The sequence below is a fragment of the Heloderma suspectum genome, chromosome 14 (assembly GCF_057233095.1).
Source record: "Heloderma suspectum isolate Gila_16-S chromosome 14, 16-S_ref, whole genome shotgun sequence".
Lineage (NCBI taxonomy): Eukaryota > Metazoa > Chordata > Lepidosauria > Squamata > Helodermatidae > Heloderma > Heloderma suspectum.
This window is the reverse complement of record NC_139471.1, coordinates 21,890,829-21,912,421: the sequence shown is the minus strand read 5'-3', so window position 1 is coordinate 21,912,421 and position 21,593 is coordinate 21,890,829. Positions and strand designations below refer to the sequence as shown.

General features: G+C 44.8%; 1 protein-coding gene across 1 annotated transcript in view; it reads right to left on the bottom strand.

The window, feature by feature from the left end:
• The window catches only part of DENND1A (DENN domain containing 1A), a 296,658-nt gene extending 282,176 nt beyond the window's left edge, over positions 1 to 14,482 (bottom strand). Inside the window, exon 1 of the mRNA XM_084820777.1 lies at positions 13,968 to 14,482. Within this exon, the coding sequence (XP_084676903.1) occupies positions 13,968 to 14,482 (515 nt within the window). The remainder of the gene's footprint in view (positions 1 to 13,967) is intronic.
• Between the last annotated feature and the right edge of the window lie 7,111 nt (positions 14,483 to 21,593).

The window sequence follows — 21,593 nt, the reverse complement described above, 5'->3', positions numbered from 1 at the left end:
TTCTGTGCTGTGTGAAGGACTTCCTTTTGTCTGTCCTGAATCCCCCACCAATCAGCTTCATGGGATGACCTCAAGTTCTAATATTATGCGAGGGAGAAGAATGTCTCCCTATCCACTTTCTCCACCCCATGCATAATTTTATACACCTCTATTATGTCTCCCGTTACTGGCCTTTTTTCGAAGCTAAACAATCCCAGCTGCTGTAACCTTCCCTCATAGGGGAGTTGCTCCAGCCCCCTGATCATTTTGGTTGCCCTTTTCTGCTTCTCATAGCAAGGTAAAAGCATTCTGATTTAGGGCATCCTGAAATTGTATGACACTGCATTGTTGGTTAATTCCAACATTAACTCCCTAAGGAGGCCAATGTAACTATAAACATGCCCAGTCCCTTAAAAGCCCAAGAGAAGGTTAAAAAAAAATACACCTCCACATGCAACTGTTGCATTCCACAGAACCTGTCATTGTTTTGTTTACCCAACAGACCCTCAGGAACCAGAAACAGCATTTCTCCCAATTACTTTCATCCAGCCACAAGGGGGGAAGATGCCTAACTTTTGCTTTAGTTCACAACTGAAGACAGCATCCCTTCCAATTTCTACATCAGATTTAAATACACAAGTTTAACAAGAGCTCCCAGCAGCTTTAAAAACCAGCACACTCCAGCTACTGTGCCCGGCGACGTAGCCACTTCCATCCTATCCCAGGAACAACAGCAAAGCTTCCTGACTGATACAAGGAGCTGACTTTTCCAGGGAAAAGCATGGTCAGGCTCTACAGACCACGAGGTCCCACGTGACAATAGTAGCCATACGTTTTAACAAACCCTTTGCACCCATGATAAATTCCTGAGAAGGAAAGTCTTCAACACTGGAAATGGGAAGTGACCTTACACTGAGTCACACCACGGGTGCATATAGTTCAGCATTGTCTACACCAGCCTTCCCAATGCTGGTGCCCTCCCGATGTTTTCGACTACAACTCCCAGCATACCTGAGCACTGGCCATGATGGCTGGGGCTGAGGGAAGCTGAAGTCCAAAACATCTGGAAGGCACCAGGTTGGGGAAGGCTAGACTAATTGACAGTGGTTCCCCAGGTTTTCCTACAGAGAATGGCCTTTCCCAGCCCTACACGGAGGTGCTGTCCTGAACCTTTTTAAATTATTATTGTTGCTGCTTTTAAATTCTTTTTAATAAATAAATTGTTTTATCACTTGTCTTATCATATTTGTTTTTACTATATATGTCACTGTGAGAGCTTTGGCTATAGGGTGACTCATAAATTGAAATAATAATAATAACAATAGCCTCCAACATGCATTTTTTTAGGTTCCTGGAGCAACCACGTAGCTGGGATTTATCCAGTCCTATCTGGAGGGGGGGGGGGATACCTCTGATATCAGTCTCATTGGGTTGTCTCTTGCATGCGTGCAATATTTTAGAACCTGGACAAGGCAGGAATCCAAATAAGGCAGATTCCCCAGCAACAGTACACAGAGGCAAGTGTTTGTTCCAGTGCTGCTTATCACTTTCTGTTGAGAAGCTATTTAGAACCTTCCTGGGTGACAGTTGGAGCGAAAAAATTAGGTCAATTTCACTCCGCTGCTACCACCATTGCCTGAAAAAGAAACAGACTCCTGTTACTCAGCAAGACAGAAATGGCAAATGTTTTAGGGAGGGAATATAGAAAAGAGTGGTGAGGTCACCCTTCCAATCTTCTGGGGAAGGAGAAGAAACCCAGATTTTTATTCTGCCAGTATGACTGGGGAGCATCTGACAATCACCCTCCTCCAAAAAGCAAAGGACAAGCCATCTCCAAGTAGTACTTCAGAACAAGACCCTTAGAGGTAGGCCTAGGGAAAGATAGTTTAAGTTCCTAAGTACTTGGGTCTGGTTTGTTTTACTGTAAAGTCTGAGGCACCAGCCCCGCACTGGACTGCATGAAGTCCTCATATACTTAAACTGAGAACAACTTTTGGTTTGGAAACACCACATCCCTGCAGTGTCATAAATCAGGGAAAGACTCAGCTACAATCTGCAATGAATAGTATGCAATGAATTACCTGTGCAATTTCCTTGCTGCCAGCATCTTCACCCCACCCATTGCTTCCACACACACCTTTTATGGGCCAAACAGTTAGCTTACTTTTGCCACACCCATCCCAGAAGCCACTTTCTCTATTCCACAACCGTTCCACCTATACAGAGGAAAGATTTAGCTGCAGAACACCGCTTGCCAAGAGACAGTCCAATTGCCATTTACTTTTTAATATACTTTGGCTCTCTAAGACCACTATCTTATGTATGAAAACTGCTGAGTTTATTATCTATTTTTAATAGCCTTCTTCGCTGCAATCCTTGCTCAAGCACCGGACTCTGGATTTCAGCTGCATTAAGTCCACTATAAGCAAATTTCAATTTCGTATTTAAATTCTCCGAGCACCCGATTGTGCTAGAATTAAGCACAAGATGTGGTTAATAGCTGACTCACAATATGAGCCATCTCAAGTAGCACTGGTTAATAAAGATTTTATTTATAAGCTTGGTCAGCTTTAGTTGTTGTCTTTATTGGAAGCAACTGATTAGTGCTCCTATTTTACAGATGAGGAGCACTGAGGCTGAGAGATAAAACTTGACACAAGAGGTGGTTTTTTGTTTGTTTTTTAAATTATGAATCCTCTTTAAGTCAGAAACTCTTGGAGATCTATTGTAATTCACCTGCAGATCTACATTCTGCCTACTTTAAAGGCATGCTGGCTATTCCCACAGATTCCTGAACTGAATTTAGTTTTACTAAGTAATTTACTGGCAGCAGTGTTCCTAGCTCATGTCCAGCTCCCCTTATATACAAGCCCAGCAGCTTGTGCTGAGAACACAGAGATTACAGACACACACAAAGATTTGTCAGGACTTTTTTGTGGGTGAATGGGTGAAGTGCAACCACCACTATCCCCAGCACTCCTTACCTCCCCATTCCCAAATCACACGAAGTCTCTTGTGCCCCTCTATCAAGGGTGGGCAATTTTGGGAGGCTGGGGGCCATTTTTGCCCCCAGGTCCCCCTCATAGCTTACGAGTCCCCTGGCCTGCAAGGAGGTCAAATCAGTCAATCCTAAAGGAAATCAACCCTGACTGCTCATTGGAAGAACAGATACTGAAGCTTAAATATTTTGGCCACCTAATGCGAAGAGAAAAGTCAGTGGAAAAGACCCTGATGCTGGGAAGGATTGAAGGCAAAAGGAGAAGGGGACGGCAGAGGATGAGATGGCTAGATAGCATCACCGATGCAATGAATATGAACTTGAGCACACTATGGGACATGCTATGGTTCATGGGGTCACGAAGAGTCAGACACGACTTAACGACTGAACAACCCCCTCATAGGCCACACACACACCGATGCCCTTTTTTTTTTTAATGGTGTCGGTCGTGGCTACAGAGTGCCAAAAGGGTCAAAATTAACTTGCACACATTTTAAAATAAATTTGGGGGGCAGTAGGGGGTACATATGGCTCAGGGGCCATGTGTTGCTCACCCCTGCCCTACACTGTTCATGAAGTAGAGTCGGAAGCGACTGACCGAATAAACAACAACAACTCCACAATTCCTTTTAGCCCTTCTTGCCTCTACCCATGGTCCTTTCTTCCTCCCCATATGCCCCTGACTTCTCAAGGTACTGCCTACTTCCTGCAAAGGCCTTCTCAAAACCCACCTTTTCCATAAAACCTTTGGCACAGCCCTTATTCCAATGCCCCTACTCTAACTGCCTAAGTACATGTAACTGAAACAATCAGCTTCTTCCCCCACTTACTGGCAGGTCCCCTCTCTCTGTGCTTTCTCTTTTGTCCCCTCTGTACTGAGCAATAGATTATGACACGCTCAGGGCAGAGGCCTGTCCCCTTCTACTTTGCAAAGCACACATGCAGTAATGGCACTATCTAAGGAAATCATCTTTATTTCAGGCCCCTGCCTCCCAGAACCTCTGTCCCTTAGCATGTCCTCCTTTTAGACTTCTGTACCTCTCTTGTCTGTGAAAATTGTCCTACACACACACTTCAGCTTACTTATTTATTTGATCTGTAACCTGCCTTTCTACCAAGAAAAAGTGCACTCAAGACGGTTTCCTCGCAACACTTGTGCTGAGTATCACCATTCACAAAAGGGATCCCTGGATGGAACGTTTTTGAACATTCTGTGACATCAGAATAGCTCCCCGAGACTGGAGAGCAATATGGACACAATATGGAAGAGAAGACAGGATACCCTGGAGAAGGTGCTGATGCTAGGGAAAGTGGAAGGCAAAAGGAAGAGGGGCCGACCAAGGGCAAGATGATATTCTGGAGGTGACGGACTCGACCGTGGGGGAGCTGGGGGTGGTGACAACCGACAGGAAGCTCTGGCGTGGGCTGGTCCATGAAGTCACGAAGAGTCGGAAGCGACTGAATGAATAAACAACAACACCTTATTGCAACTCAAGTATCCTGAGCTCACTGCAAGCATTGCTCATTTGATGTGTAGATCAATCTTTATGGGAGCTGGTGAGGGCACAGTCCTACCTTTGGATAAGATAGCCCTGATCCCTTCTAAGTAAGGTTCTATGAATGGCAGAGGGGGGTTCATAAACCACAAGGCAGCTAAATTATTTACATACCTACATTTGAAAAAGATAGGAGCTGAAGTATTCCAAACTCCTGTACCATGTCAGTGTGGAATTAAATGCTACTTCATCAACAATGGCAATGGCATGAGCTAGTAGAGAATACTGAGGGAACCAACAAGAGAGAAACATAAGAAAGAAAGTGACAGAAAAGAAAGCAGCCACCTACCTTGGCAATTCTGCAATTTTCTATCCTGTATAACAGCCATCCTCAACCTGGTGCCCTCTGGATGTCTTAGGTTGCAACTCCCATCATCTCCACACAGCACAGACATTGGCCATTCTGGATGGAGATGATGGGAGTTGTAGTCCAACGCATCTGGAGAGCACCAGATTGAGGAAGGCTGCTGTATAAGGTCGACGATCTCTCTTCGCTAGTCTCTTCCGGCTTGGTACATGTTCTGAAGGGGGAACAAACTCGAAGCGGGTGTGAATTTTGTTGCTCCCAAGGTCTTATTACCTAGCCTTCCCCAACCTGGTGGCCTCCAGATGTTTTGGACTACAATTTCCAGCATTTCTGACCATTGGCCATGCTCGTTGGGGATGATGGGAACTGAAGCCTAAAAAATTTGTAAGGCACCAGGTTGAGGAAGGTTGCTATGAACCACTCCTTTCAGCAAAATGGCTCACTTTAGGACACAATCTTCAACTCATTTATCTTGAGCTAAAACCCACATTGAAAAATCACTGTGACTTACTTCTCAGCATGCTTTAGCTATGGTGTTCCTGATCTACATTTACTTCCAGTAACATGCATTCCACTTTCAGTCTTCCTGTCTCCTAGCAATTTCACATCCTGAAGATACCAGGGAAGAATCGTAACTCTTCCTGATCCGTCTCATCATGGTTCCGAACTACCCTTGTTTCTATAAATGAAAAATCACACTGTTCATTGCTAAACATGCTGTTGGCTTAAAACCCATGACATGTTCTACCACTTTAGCACAGATTCCTCCTCCTTCCCATTTTTTATACAAAACTGTATACACCATGTTTCCCCTCCAAAAAGATACACTCAAAGTAGTTTACAAAATAATAAAAACAGGCATAAATAACAAAAATCCATCATTAAAACCCAATTAAATTAAAACAATTAAAACTAAAAGAAGCAGCAAAGAGCAAGAACACAAAAGAGCCAAAGCTAACAAAATTATATTAAGCAACAACAGAGTGAAAAGCTTGCTTCAATTCCCTATGGAATACAGACAGGAAAATAACCTAACCTCTTGGGGCAGGCATATAAGGCACCACCACCGAGAAAGCCCTGTTGCGTATTGCCACCAACTGTGCCTCAAGGCAGTGGGGCCAACAAAATTATGTAATATCCAGGGAACTGGATGGCCCTATTTTTTTTTTCAAACACCAGTCTTCACTGAATGTGCCCTTGCTTACCCACAGCTCCTGTACTTCCTATTGGATTTTATTAAAAACAAATAAATCAGCACCATCAACCTTGAGGAAATTTCCACAAATTAGAAAAATCACCACTGTATCAATTAATCATGCCAAACTGCAAGTGCCTCCTGTCCTGCAAGCACCCCCTGTGCCCCCACTCTGCATGCACCCACATGTCTTGGGGATGAAGCCGCTGAGATGAAGTGATCATGGATCACTGCCTTGTTGTGGCGAAGGGGCTTGCGTAACTCAGTGAAGCCATAAGCTATGCCGTGCAGGGCCACCCAAGACGGACAGGTCATGGAGGAGAGTTCTGACAAAATGTGGTCCACTGGAGAAGGAAATGGCAACCCACTACAGGATTCTTGCCAAGAAAACCCCATGGAACGTATCACAAGGCTAAAAGAGACGACGCCGGAAGATGAGCCCCTCAGGTCGGAAGGTGTCCAATATGCTACTGGGGAAGAGCAGAGGGTATTTCCAAGTAGCGCCAGAAAGAGGGAAGCGGCTGGGCCAAAGCCGAAAGGACACTCAGCTGTGGATGTGTCTGGTGGTGAAAAGAAAATCCGATGCTGTAAAGAACAAAATTGTTTAGGAACCTGGAATGTCAGATCAATGAATCAAGGTAAGCTGGAGGTGGTCAAACATGAGATGGAAAGATTGAACATCGACATCTTGGGAATCAGCGAACTAAAATGGACAGGCATGGGCGAATTTCATTCAGGTGACCATCATATCTACTACTGTGGGCAAGAATCCCTTAGAAGAAATGGAGTAGCACTCATAGTCAACAAAAGGGTGGGAAAAGCAGTACTGGGGTACAATCTTAAAAATGATAGAATGATCTCAGTATGAATCCAAGGCAAACCATTCAACATCACAGTAATTCAAGTCTATGCCCCAACCACTGATGCCGAAGAAGCTGAGGTTGATCGGTTCTATGAAGACCTACAACACCTTCTAGAACTAACACCAAAAAAGATGTCCTCTTCATCATAGGGGATTGGAATGCTAAAGTAGGAAGTCAAGAAATAACCAGGATAACAGGCAGGCATGGCCTTGGTGTACAAAACGAAGCAGGACAAAAGCTAATAGAGTTTTGCCAAGAGAACATGCTGATCATAGCAAACACTCTTTTCCAACAGCACAAGAGGCGACTCTACACATGGACATCACCAGATGGCAAATATCGAAATCAGATTGATTATGTCCTTTGCAGCCAAAGATGGAGAAGCTCCATACAGTCAGTAAAAACAAGACCTGGAGCTGACTGTGGCTCAGATCATGAGCTGCTTCTTGCAAAATTTCAGCTTAAATTGAAGAACGTAGGGAAAACCACTAAACCATTCAGGTATGACCTAAATCATATCCCTTATGAATATACAGTGGAGGTGAGGAATAGATTTCAGGGATTAGACCTGATGGACAGAGTGCCTGAGGAACACAGAGGTCTGTAACATTGTTCAGGAGGCAGCAACGAAATCCATCCCAAAGAAAAAGAAATGCAAGAAAGCCAAGTGGCTGTCTGATGAGGCTTTACAAGTAGCTGACGAAAGAAGGGCAGCGAAAAGCAAGGGAGAAAGGGGAAGATATACCCAACTGAATGCAGAGTTCCAGAGAATAGCAAGGAGAGACAAGAAGGCCTTCTTAAATGAACAATGCAAAGAAATCGAGGAAAACAACAGAATGGGAAAGACTAGAGATCTCTTCAAGAAAATTGGAGATCTCAAGGGAACGTTTTGTGCAAAGACGGGCATGATAAAGGACAAAGAAGGCAGGGACCTAACAGAAGCAGATGAGATTAAGAAGAGGTGGCAAGAATACACAGAAGAACTATACAGGAAAGATCTGAATGTCCCTGATAGCCATGACAGTGCGGTCACTGAACTTGAGCCGGACATCCTAGAGAGTGAAGTCAAGTGGGCCTTAGGAAGCATTACTAACAACAAAGCTAGCGGAGATGACAGTATTCCAACTGAGCTATTTAAAATCCTAAAAGATGATGCTGTTAAAGTGCTGCACTCAATATGCCAACAAATCTGGAACACTCAACAGTGGCCACAAGACTGGAAAAGGTCAGTTTACATTCCAATTCCAAAGAAGGGCAACTCCAAAGAGTGTTCAAACTACCGCACAATTGCGCTCATTTCACATGCCAGTAAGGTGATGCTCAAAATCCTACAAGCTAGGCTTCAGCAGTATGTGAACCGAGAACTACCGGAAGTACAAGCTGGGTTTCGAAGAGGCAGAGGAACTAGAGATCAAATCGCCAACATTCGCTGCATCATGGAGAAAGCAAGAGAATTCCAGAAAAACGTCTATTTCTGCTTCATTGACTATGCTAAAGCCTTTGATTGTGTGGATCACAACAAACTGTGGCAAATTCTTAAAGTGATGGGAGTACCAGACCACCTTACCTGTCTCCTGAGAAACCTGTACGAGGGTCAAGAAGCAACAGTAAGAACCAGACATGGAACAACCGAGTGGTTCAAAATTGGGAAAGGAGTACGACAAGGCTGCATATTGTCACCCTGCTTATTTAACTTATATGCAGAGTACATCATGAGAAATGCCGGGTTGGATGAATCACAGGTCGGAATTAAGATTGCTGGGAGAAGTATCAACAACCTCAGATATGCAGACGATACCACCCTAATGGCAGAAAGCGAAGAGGATCTCAAGAGCCTCTTGTTGAGGGTGAAAGAGGAGAGTGCAAAAGCTGGTTTGAAACTCAACATTAAAAAAACGAAGATCATGGCATCTGGCCCCATCACTTCCTGGCATATAGAAGGGGAAGAAATGGAAGCAGTGACAGATTTTACTTTCTTGGGCTCCAAGATCACAGCAGACGGTGACTGTAGCCATGAAATTAAAAGACGCTTGCTCCTTGGGAGGAAAGCTATGGCAAACCTAGACAGCATAGTAAGAAGCAGAGACATCACCTTGCCGACAAAGGTCCGTCTAATCAAAGCTATGGTTTTCCCAGTAGTAATGTATGGCTGTGAGAGCTGGACTATAAGGAAGGCTGAGCGCCGAAGAATTGATGCTTTCGAACTGTGGTGCTGGAGAAGACTCTTACGAGTCCCCTGGACTGCCAGGAGGTCAAATCAGTCCATCCTAAAGGAAATCAACCCTGAGTGCTCATTGGAAGGGCAGATACTGAAGCTGAAGCTCCAATATTTTGGCCACCTAATGCGAAGAGAAAACTCCCTGGAAAAGACCCTGATGCTGGGAAAGACTGAAGGCAAAAGGAGAAGGGGACAGCAGAGGATGAGATGGCTAGATAGCATCACTGATGCAATGAATATGAACTTGAGCACGCTCCGGGAGAGAGCGCAGGACAGGAAGGCCTGGCGTGCTATGGTCCATGGGGTCACGAAGAGTCGGACACGACTGAACGACTGAACAACAACAACAACAAACCATGACAGACAGATGATTTGCTGCAGAAAGCACAACTCGGTTCACTAGTCGCCAAAAGAGCACAAAATATGAAACTGAATCCACGAGCTAGCCAGGCTACACATCCAATTTAAGATTAGCCTTGAGCCGATATGCAACACACTACATTATGGTAGCTCACAAGCATGAGCACACTCTCTTGTGCGTACAAGTGCAGCAAGAAAAAAGGCATGATTAACATCGGTTGTGAAAGTGACAGAACCTGCAGGTTTGCCTTCCACTGCCTATTTGAGGAGTCATCTCCTTCCCTTTGTGATTCAGCACCCAGGACTTAAGTCAGAAAAAAAAAAAAAACAGGATCTTGAAACTCAACAAACTCAAAGCTGAAACAATTTCAGATTTGGGGAAAGGCCATAGCTCAGTGCACATACAAAAGGTTCCAGGGCCGAGCCCTGGACAAAACCCCTGGAATCTCCAGATTACATTGAAAAAAGACCCCTGCCTGAAACACCAGAAAGCAGCTGCTAGTCAGTGTAGTAGACAATACTGAGCTAGTAGGACCAGTGGTACAAGAATGCTTCCTATACTCTTAATTCTTCTCTCAAAGTTAAGCTTGTCTTGGTATGATCACATAATACTCCATTAAGGACACAATCCTATGCACGTTTAGACTGAAAAAAATGCCCTACAACTCCCAGCATTCCCTAGCAGCCTGGATGACTGGGGCATACTGGGAGTTTTAGGGCTTTTTTTGCATGCATAGGATTACACCTCAAATGATCCTCCCTTTGATTACTTCTTGAGAGAAGAAAACACTCACAGCTGGCAACTCTGGTGAACTTGCCTAAGACCCTGAAGTCAGAGGAATTTCTGCACTTTAATTCAAATTAAGAAGCCTCCAGAATGCCACCTTAAGCCAGAGGACATGAAAGAGAATAAAACAGAAACCAGACTAGCAACTGTTCAAGCTGTTTCAGAATAGCCCTTTGACACGTGGAATTTAGGCTGTTCAAACTGCACACACTTATGAATATTTTTCAGTCCATTCCATTCCCAGAGTAGCCCAAGTTGGTCAACAAATAAATTTATTTAAACCATGTATAACTCCCAACTCCAGATGCAGTGAAATTTAATATGGGTCTGCTCATTCATACTGCCATTAGCACCGCTGCAGGGAGGCAATAGCTGACTGGTTACCTCCAAGGGAATGCAACTCTCAGGGAAGGGAGGAGGGGGCAGCATGGCTCCCTGCTCCTGAATGAGGGGTTCTGAACATAAGTGGAGGAAGTGACTCTGTGAGCCTAGGTAGAAATGCAAGCTTCCAATTGCCTTATCAATATTTTTCATTTGCTTTTACTATTTAAAAAACAACTGCCATGGGGCTATTTACAGGACATTTGGGGGCTCCTCACAGAGCACAGGCACCAATTCTTATTATTTGCAGATCTTCTGCAGTGTATATTCACTATCAGCAACAGCATCTCCTTGGTTCAGGCTTCTGAACTCCTAGTATCCATTACCTGCCCATCCAGAAGCGACCTCGATATTGCCTGACGATACCCAGTAGAGAGGGGTAGGCATCTTTTTTCTCAAAGAACAGGGGATACAGAGTAAGTTACATTATTATTAGGCCTCACTGACCTAAGTTAGACTGATGTAGGCCTACATAAGTCTCATTCCAACCTTCACAGAGCTCTGTGATTTCACAATGGGCGCAAAAGGATGCTATTGCTGAGCTTAACCACGTGGTTGGAGATAACAGATGGCCACTTCGCTATGCGGTTACAAGTGTCTCATGCCAGCCAAGATCATTCCAAGAGAAGCGAGTTCCAAAACATAAATAATGGAACACTGCAGCCCCTCCCCACAACCTCATGCCTAGAGGTATATCCAGTGACCCATACCATACCTGTTTGGGTCTCAGGGAGACAGGTAATTGCTTAGACGGTCAACTCACAGATATTCTACGGCTTTCAAGGTCAAATTGTAAGCATAAGAGCAAGCAGTGAACTATGATACTGCCAGCATAGGCTGTAATTTTTTTTATATGACCACAGAAAAGTCGACCAACTAAGACACAGATTACCTAACACTGCCTCATCAGCTGATTCTAGGTAAACTTCAAATATGCCCACCCACCACCCACCCCAGAGACTGCACGGCAGTTAACACTGCACCCACCCAACAGAAGCACTTGCATGAGTATCTTTTCTTATTCATTCAGTATGCAAGTTGAGAGAATTGTGTGTGTGCACACATGCATGTAAGCTTCTTGAGCTTCACAGAACGAATGCAACACACATTTACCAATACAAGACAGTCCCAAAAGAGATTACTTTTGTGTTTTTTGTCTCACTGCTAACAGACATGAATGACGTTGTCTAAGCCAAGCAAATATCGCAAGGGCAGAGGCAGCTGCAAAATTCTGCATCCTAAAAAAAGTGGCAGAACCCTCAAGACCGTAGTAGATCAATTCAGCCTAACTTAACAGCATCAGCTACTCCCACATTTAGTTAAGAATAACCCAAATTTTAAAAACTGCTTGGCAGAAGACAGGCCCAACCCCATCTTTTGAAAGCAACGCCCACAAGGTTTGTTCCTACAGTCAACACTACTTCCCGCCTAATCTAATCTGAACACTCTGTGGTTGGCTATTCTGTCTGGTTGCTCCAGCCAACTCAATCCACACTGCACAAGTAAAGCCGTAGACCGTAGCTAGAATCTTCTTTCTTCCCACCCCCTCACTCTCAGAGAGCTTTGGCTTTGGGGTGATATAGAGATGTAATAAATTAAATTAAAGCCAGCATCAAACCTATGGACCCCCTACACAGCTAAGGAAAGTATTTCAAGGTCCTATGTGCCAGCAGCAAGTTTCTAAGGAGCCTGAAGGACTGAGCAGGAACAGGGATTTTCTCCCACCAACCTCCATGGAAGTTAAGAGTACAAATCCATCCAAGGAAATACTAGGGGTGTAGGAACAAACAGTAGGGGAAACACGACAAGTTCTGTTAAGGCAGCCCCTTCCTCTGCTCTCTGGCCTGACAGGGAGGACTACGCCACCTGAAGGCTAGTGGAGCCCACTTCTGATGCATTTGGGATGCCACCTTCTCTCTTCTTCAAAACCGTCAGCTCGCGAAAGGAGCCTTGCCTGAGGCAGCACAGTTTCTTGACCAGCTAACCAGACCTGCTCCTGCCTCTGCAGGGCTTGTCAGGCATGAAAGAAGGAAAGAAATAGAAGGCATAGATCACAGGAAGGTTTTTGCTCAGTGAGAGTCACGGAGTACCTCATGTGCTCCACACACACACCCCTTATGCCACTTTGGGCATTTAGTCAAAGTGCGGCGGGGGGGAGCAGTATGCACAACTCAAGCGATTTCCCCCTTACAAAATTAAACATTGCAGGCATACTTTTTTCCCATACCCACTCACTGTTCCCAACCTCCAGTCCCTTGCACAAACACCCCCTCACCTCATTCTCCCCCACCCACCTCCAGGCATAAGCATGCCTCAGACTGCCTCCCCAGGCAGTACATAAACTTGAGGTGCCAGGACCTCCAACACTACCCTTCCATGACACAGGCTCCCTAACAGGCTACCTTATCAGAGTAACCCCTGAAAATATATTTTTCTCTCTACTACTACTACTACTACACAGCATAGGTTTTATCTCTCTCTGTATTTATGCACACGCATATGTACGGATAGAGAGGATTATATATAAAAAGCAAAGACAGCTATGCTGGTTCATGAAGGCTGAGGGGAGAAATCCAAAATCCATAGTTGGGCAATCCCTTTATTAGGACCAACTGGAATGCCACACTCTTTGAAGCATCTTGATTTGTCCTAATAAAGGGATTGCCCAACTGTGGATTTAGGCTTATATATGCTCTGTTCTCACCCGCTCTCTCTCTCTCTCTCTCTCTCTCTCTCACACACACACACTATACACACACACACACACACACACACACGTGTATATAAAATGCCACATACCCTCTCTCTCAGTACAATATACCCCCAAATACATTTCTCATTCTCTCTCTGCACACTCATATATACACAGAGGAGAATTTTATGCTTGAGTGTGCATTCTCGCTCTCTCCTATATATGGGCTTCCCTTGGCATACACATACATACATACAGAGAATCTTTCATTTTATTTGGAAGGAGAGCCCACGTATATCTATCTTATCTCTCTAACCGAGAGAAAACCACTGACAAACATCTGGGGTTTTCTTCCAGAGGGTAACTCGATTCTCACACACACGTATATACACCCTGCTCTTGCTTGCTTGTATGTGCCCCTCCCTCGAAGGAACACACTCGAGGGGGGGGGAGCTCCCCTCCCCCGGATAATTCACTCCCAGAGGCAAGGGGGAGCTCCCCTTCCCCCATAACAGCACACGCCCGGGGGGAGGGGCAGCTGCCCCCCCATGACAACACTCTCCCGGGGAGGGGCAGCTGCCCCTCCCCCCGTCCTGAGCGGGCTCCGCCCGCTCCTTCTCCCCTCACTCACTTGATGCGGGACCCCATGGTCTCTGAAGGGGCCGCATGGGCCCCAGGCAGGCGACGACTGGACTGGACTGGACTGGACTTCCGGGCTGCCGGCGGGTCATTCCATCCCGTCCAGGCTCTAGACAGACTCAGGCAGCGCGACCGACGGACAAGGCGGGCGGGGAGCGGACAGCGGCGGGCCGGAAGTGGGCGCGCGGGGCAAGCTGGGAAGTGTAGTCCCGCTGCCCGTCTAGCAGACCGGAAGCCGCTCTCGCCGCCGCCGGCTCCGAGGGTGTCGTCGTCGTCGTCATAGTAACGAAGGGCGCCGCGCTCGCCTAATAAACAAGGCCGCTTCCGCGCCGGCTTCACCCGTGCGGGGCTCCCCGGAGGAGACGCGCCGCGTCTTTTTAAAATCGCCACCGCCGCACCGCGCCATTGAGTAACGCACCCCCGCGTATCATAAATGTTGCTCCAACCCATAATAATAAATGCAACCCCGTCGTGGCTGCATACGCTCCAGATGAGGACATGCCGCATGCCCAGGGTGGGAGAACCCCCGGAGGGCAAAACTGGAAGAAACGTCTGTGCCTCAGAGCATGTGCAGAGAAACAGGAAGGGAGCGGGCCATATCTTGCGTTCGAGCCTCCCTGGTGCCTCAAGTTCTTTTCCTCTAAGCATGTACAGAGCGCCTGTGAGAGCTGAGATCCAAAGGTGCGTTGTTTTCGTTTTTAAGGGCTGCAAGGCTTTTGGATAAAGTGTGATTTCAGATACAGGACCACCAGTCTCACTCAACCAGTGTTGGGGATGGTTCTCACTCTTGTTTCCCCAACGGGGTGCAATGCTATGCATGCTGGCTGGGGAATACTGCGAGTTGTAGGACTTGCATCTGTCTAAACTTGCATAGGATTGCACTCCAATTTGTTTTTTAAAAAAGCTTTGAAGTGGCTAATGCAGTGTATATTTTTTTTATAAATCCTGGTCTGTTTTTCAATATAAAGGTAACAGGTCTCTGAGCACACCCAGAGTGCATTTCCTTTGTGCAGGGAAATGGCCTCTTATGTTAAAATTAAACATATAATTGGAGCACTCAGAGCATGCGCAGAGTGTTTTACCCTTCCGACCAGAAGCAGCTTTTGAAACGAGCTGATGTTAAGGGGATTTCCTCCAGAACCCCTTGTAAAATAATCTCTGCACGTTCTTTACGATAACAAAACTTCCACTATATTATCAACATCCTTTTCTGGAGAACAAGAGCAAGGCACTGCAAAGCTTGCATCCAGTGCCCTGTACATCAGACGTGGTTCCCTGTGTTAGCAGAGCTATAGGCAATTCAGCAGAGCTGCAGGTGATTACAGGTCAGGGATGGCATGAGGCAGGGAGAAGAAGGAATCAGCCGTCTAGAGGATATAGATGGGTGGAGGCCATCTCGTCTGCTGACCCTTCTCTTAATTTACAGGCACCTGGCAGCCTGGCTGCTGGCTCCTCTCGCCTGGTGGTGTTGCTGCTTAATGCCAGATCTGTTCACAATAAGACCTCACTCATCCATGCTATTATTGTGGATGTGGAGCTACCTTCGTGCTTGGTCTGGAAGCTGCAACTGCCGCAGGATGTGGCAGCCAGGAGCTGAGCAGAATGCTTGTCTGTGCCCATATTACACCAGTACTGAAGCAACTGCGCTGGCTACCTATTAGCTACCAAGCCGAGTACAAGGTCTTGCTGTTAGCATATAAAGCCCTGAACAGCTTGGCACCAGGTTACCTGGCAGATCACCTTCCCCAGTACAGACCTGTGTGAGCCTTTTAAGATCACTGGAGGAGGTCTTGGTGGTTGTACCATCATTGGCAGATTGCCATCAAGCAGCAGCCAGGCAGGAAGTGGGCCTTCTCTGTGGTGGCACCCAGTTTCTGGAATGATCTCCATGGTATTCAGGAAGCACCAACTGTATCTTTCTTTCTTTCTTTCTTTCTTTCTTTCTTTCTTTCTTTTTGCATTTATATCCCGCCTTTTTTCCTCTTGCAAGGCACCCAAGGTGGCTTACATTATCCTCCTCCTCTCCATTTTATCCTCACAACAACAACCCTGTGAGGTAGGTTGGGCTGAGAGTGTGTGACTGGCCCAAAGTCACCCAGTGAGCTTCCATGGCCGAGTGGGGACTAGAACCCGGATCTCCCAGCTCCCAGTCCATCACTCTTGCCACTACACCACACTGGCTCTCAGTGTGCTTTAGGCACCAATTAAAGGCCCATTTTTTTACCCAGGCCTTCCCTGAGCTGCCCAGTCTGTTTGTTTGTAAATATGGTGTTGTTTTAATTTATTCTAATTCTCTCCCACCCACCTCCAGGCATATTTATTTTAATTGATTGTACTGTTTTTATTAATATTTGATATTAATGTTTTAGCCATTTTTATGGATTTAATTGTAGTTTAATGTGTATTTTAATGTATTTTGTGAACCGCCTAGAGATATTTTTAAATATGTTCAGCAGTATATAAACCTATTAAATAAATAATTAAATTCCAGCTGGGAGATTCACAACAGCACAGCCCATAATCCTGGTCTGGGAAGTTTGGAGTTGCCAGAGGGCCACATTTAAAACCACTGGCTGAAACAAAGACTCTCTGATGAGGTTTAGTCCCTCCATCCTGGCAACCTGGTGTTGAGGAAGGCCACCTCACAGACTTCTTGCCCATAGGCTTGTGTGCTGAAGGGTGCAATCCTATGCAAGTTTAGACAGGAAAAAAGTCCTGTAACTCTCAGCATCCCTTCAGTCAGCCATACTGGCTGGGGTTTGCTGGGAACTGCAGGACTTCTTTCTGTCTAAACATGCATATATGATTGTGCCCTAAAGCAACGTTTGGAAAGGACAAGTGCTGGCTATCACTGCTGCTGGTGATTTACTTTTCAACAACAACAACAACAACAACATATTCTAAACTCTACTGCACTTTACAAGATGTGGAAGCTAGACAAGAGACAGAGAGAGAGGCAGAGAGAGCCCATGTGGAGTAGATACTGATTAACTCATGAGGTAGAAAGCAAAATTCCTTATGAATAAAATTCAGTTTATTATTGTTATTGCTCTTAAAATTGTAGGACTTTTTCTGTCTAAACATGCATAGGATTGGGCCCTACGGGCCTTTTTGATGGTGGCACCACAATTCTAGAATTCTCCCATTCCCAGGGAAATCCATCTAGCTCCCTTTTTGTGTTTAAATGAATGCTAAAACCTTTTTATTCCTTCAGGCATTTTATAATGGATTTCTTCTATTTTTATACTCTCTCTTTGGTTTTTAAATGGAAACTTTGAGGAACCACTGCAGATAAGGTTTCCTTTTGTATTTTGGTGGAATAATTGTTGTAATTATCCTCAATTAGAGGGAGATGTTTTCATCTGGTAATGTGTTTTTAATAATAACAACAAAAACAATATCAGGCAAATATGTGAGAATAGTATTAAAGAGTTTGGAAGAGAGGAAATTACGCCATTTAACAGTTCTTTGAGCCCTATGCTGTCCTGGGAAGGATCAGATGGTTACAAAGCTTCTTTAAGAATAAAATAAACACAGCTATAAAATAAAAGTCTTGTTTTAATGCAGTTTTCATTTATAGGGTAGGGGGTGACTTATCTCAAAGGAAGGATGTATACATATGTGACCCTGCTCCTGCGGGCTTGAGAAGCAAGGAGGGCTTTACTCCTAAACAATAAATAGGCAATTAGTTAACAATATTTGACTGGTAAATTGACCATCATCCCACCCCTATTCCAAAGATAATTTTCGGTCTCCACCAGTTCACCCCACCCAGAAAACGTGGCCCAGTAGGATCTGACTGTTCCTGCCTTTGGAAAATCAGGAACAGTTGTGGGTATCGGGTGCCTTTCAGGACAGTAGAAGCAAGAAATCCACCCTTATTTAAACAAGCCCTCACTGAGGTAACACATTAGTATGTATTATTATTATATTTTATCCCACCCTTTCTGCAAGGAGCTCAAGGTGGTGTACGTATACCTTCACACCTTTTATCCTCACAACAACCCTGTAAAGTAAGTTAGACTGAGAAACAGTGACTAGCCCAAGGTCAACCAGTGAACTTCATGACTGAGTAGGGATTTGAACTCAGGTCTCCTTAGTCTCAATCCAACACTCTGACCCTGGGGACACCAGCATGTCACCCACAGGCACTAGGACAACCTCAGCCACTTCCCTCAGTACCAGTGAAGCCACCTACCCCTCCTTCTTTTTTTTAAAAAAAAAATTTATTCTTTTTTCCTGGTGGCCAGCACGTGCTGCAAAACCAATTGCTACCATCTTCATTTCCCTAAAATGCCTGTGGCTAGTATAGCTAGTATCTTCACAGGACAGCAAGGTGCATTTCTCCAGTGGCTTTTTTTAGTGAGGTAAGATACTGCTATGGCTTACTTTAAGATGACACTGAATTGACACTCAATTCTGGGTTCATTCTTGGTTCAGGGACCCAAAAAGTTACTTTAAGCATGCTCATAGCTCTGGGCTTTTAAAGAAAAACTATATTTCCCCCATTCTGCACAGCTAATCTTCACCATGCGTTATTATAAACTGCATTTTGAAAGTCCCCTCACTGTGAACAGGGATTAAAGAGTTAAGTGTAGCACAAATATAGACTAACTTTTAGTTGTTCAGATAGTTTAATAAATTAGTTTGAGCTTTCCTAGGTTACATCCCGCTTCATCAGATGCTGTAAGTGGAACTGGAGGCTTTGATTCTGAAAAGTCTTACAACTCCCAGCATTTCCCGGCCAGTTGGCTGGGGAATGCTGGGAGTTGTACGACTTTTTCTGTCTAAACATGCATAGGATTGTGCCTTTAAACAGACAGTTCTGCAGCAAGCTTTCCATTCTCTTATAGCAACAGTTACACACCTCAAGGTACACTAAAAGCACAATCCTATGCATGTTTTACTCCCAGCATTCCCCAGTCAGCATGGCTGGCTGGAGAACGCTGAGAGTTGTAGGACTTTTCTCTGTCTAAACATGCATAGGATTTATTTATTTATTTATATTTCATTTCTATACCACCCAATAGCCGAAGCTCTCTGGGCGGTTCACAAAAATTAAAACCAAACAGCACACAATAAAACAATTTAAAATATATAGAACATTAAAACCACAATATAACAATACAACCACAATAAAACCTAGCAGCAGTGCAGGAGTTTAAAATACAGATTAAAAACAGCAAAGCTAAAAGTTTAGAAAGCTAAAATGCTAAAATGCCTGGGAAAATAAAAAGGTCTTCACCTGGCACCGAAAGGAATACAATGTAGGTGCCAGGCGAACCTCACTAGGGAGCTCATTCCAGAGCCGGGGTGCCACAGCAGAAAAAGCCCTCCTCCTAGTAGCCACCCTAGGATTGTGACCTAAGAGTCTTTATAATGTGCATAGAAATCGTGGTCCCTGTTGAGTCCCTGATTAATGCAATCAAATTTCTTTATCATCTCTTGTTCTGCAATCTCACATTCCAAGCGAGCCTCTGATTTCAGTTTCTTTAGAACTGTTACCCTGAGGTCTCTGATGGTATGTCCAGGGAGGTTAAAGTGTTCACTGACAGGTTTATTGATGTTCTTCTGCTTGATGTCTGATTTGTGCACATTTAATCTTTGCCTTAAATGTAGCCCTGTTTGGCTGTTGTAAAGTGTGAATAGGGAGATAGCACATGCACAGGGGGAACTGTTCAAGAAGCCCTAGTCCCATTCCGTCCGCTCAGTGTGCGGTAATAATAATTAGTTGCACAGATCCTGGCCTCGAATGTGCTAATTAGACTATAGATTATTCTACTTAGATTATTTATTCATCATTTCCCTTGCATCATTCTATTGCTAGCCACTTTCTGATAGTGTTTATATCAAGCAGTATTACATCCTGCAAGACACTTCTTTTTTGGCTCCATTTCTTGAAATTGCTTGCCCTCCCATATGTGCCTGCCCGGACCTTAAGTTCATCCTCAGGAGCCCTTCTCCGTGAGCCCCTGCCAAAGGAAGTGAGGCGGGTGGCTACTAGGAGGAGGGATTTTTCTGCTGTGGCACCCCGGCTCTGGAATGAGCTCCCTAGTGAGGTTCGCCTGGCACCTACATTGTATTCCTTTCGGCGCCAGGTGAAGACCTTTTTATTTTCCCAGGCATTTTAGCATTTTAGCTTTCTAAATTTTTAGCTTTGCTGTTTTAAATCTGTATTTTAAACTCCTGCACTGCTGCTAGGTTTTATTGTGGTTGTATTGTTATATTGTGGTTTTAATGTTCTATATATTTTAAATTGTTTTATTGTGTGTTTTCGGTTTTAATTTTTGTGAACCGCCCAGAGAGCTTCGGCTATTGGGCGGTATAGAAATGAAATGAATAAATAAATAAATAAATAAATTTGATTCAAATAATCAATATTAAGTGGTGGATTCTAAGTAACAGCATTCTCTGGCTGAGGCATACCTCCAGCTTCTGGAGAGGTAGGACTGCCTCACTGTCTTCACTTTAAATATATATTTCAATACCAGGGCTGAAAATACCAGTTCTGCTGCATGGCTGTGATGACACCAAGAAACCTCTCCTCCAATTGGGGTGGGTGGGGGTGCTTTCTTTTTCTTTTTTTAACTTTTAAAAGAACATTTTTCATTTCTTAAGGCAAGACATTAGTCAATAAACATGCATGTGGCAAAAAAAAAAGCAGACAGCCTGCCTGGAGGATGAGAGAAAAGGAGAGATTGACAGCTGAACCCAGTGTTCACTTTGCTGATATGTATGTCTGTCATTCAAATTGTGAAGCCGGTAGAAAGCCAAGCTTGCCCTGCTGCTTAAATATCTGCTGCAAGTCCTTTTTATATTGTGTTTGTCTTCATGCTCTGTTTTTGCCACTGACACCCAGGAATAACAGTTGTATTATTAAATCCTGGGGAGACAAAAAAGTTTTTTTTTTCCTGTGCTGGAAGTGCCATCTGCCTCTTTTGAAGAGAGGGTTGCCCATATCTTAGTCTCCTTGAATGGGGAGTACCCTGGCATCTTGTCTATTCTGAACGACAGACCCTCTGTCACATTGCAAAGAACGGTATTCTAGAAAGGGTTATGGTTTTAATTTCTTAAAACCTGAAAATACTGGGTTAGACAGTTTGGTAGTATCAGCTGCTGATTTTGAAGGATCTGGTCTGTACAGCCACTGCTGGGGGAGTTCACACGGAACAAAGGTGCAGCCAGAATAGTCTCTACGCAGGCCATCAAATGCTATACTGTCATGAACATTGAAATCTGTTTTCCTTTTGTTCCTTTGTCCTTGCTTATAGCAAACTGGTTGGTGCGCTGCTGGTGAGGGGCTGAAGCCTCAGAGCCCAGTTCCTAAGGAGTCCATTAAAAAACAGATTGATTGGGAGCAGTGGAGGCTGGTGGTTCTGACAGCAGGACTGGTTCTGACTGAATCTGTCCGGAGCAGATGCACCACCCCACTGACATCAGAGCCACCAGCCTCCACTAATTGGGAGGATGTCCATCAGATGTATGACACTGTGTTTGAGCTGTAGTTCTTTTTGTCCCCAGGGGCCTCAGGTGCATCGCACAATGTCAGCCGTGCTTTAAGCTTCTCTGCAGCCTGTTCCCATCCTGTCCTGGTGCCCCATAATCTAGGCCAGCCTTC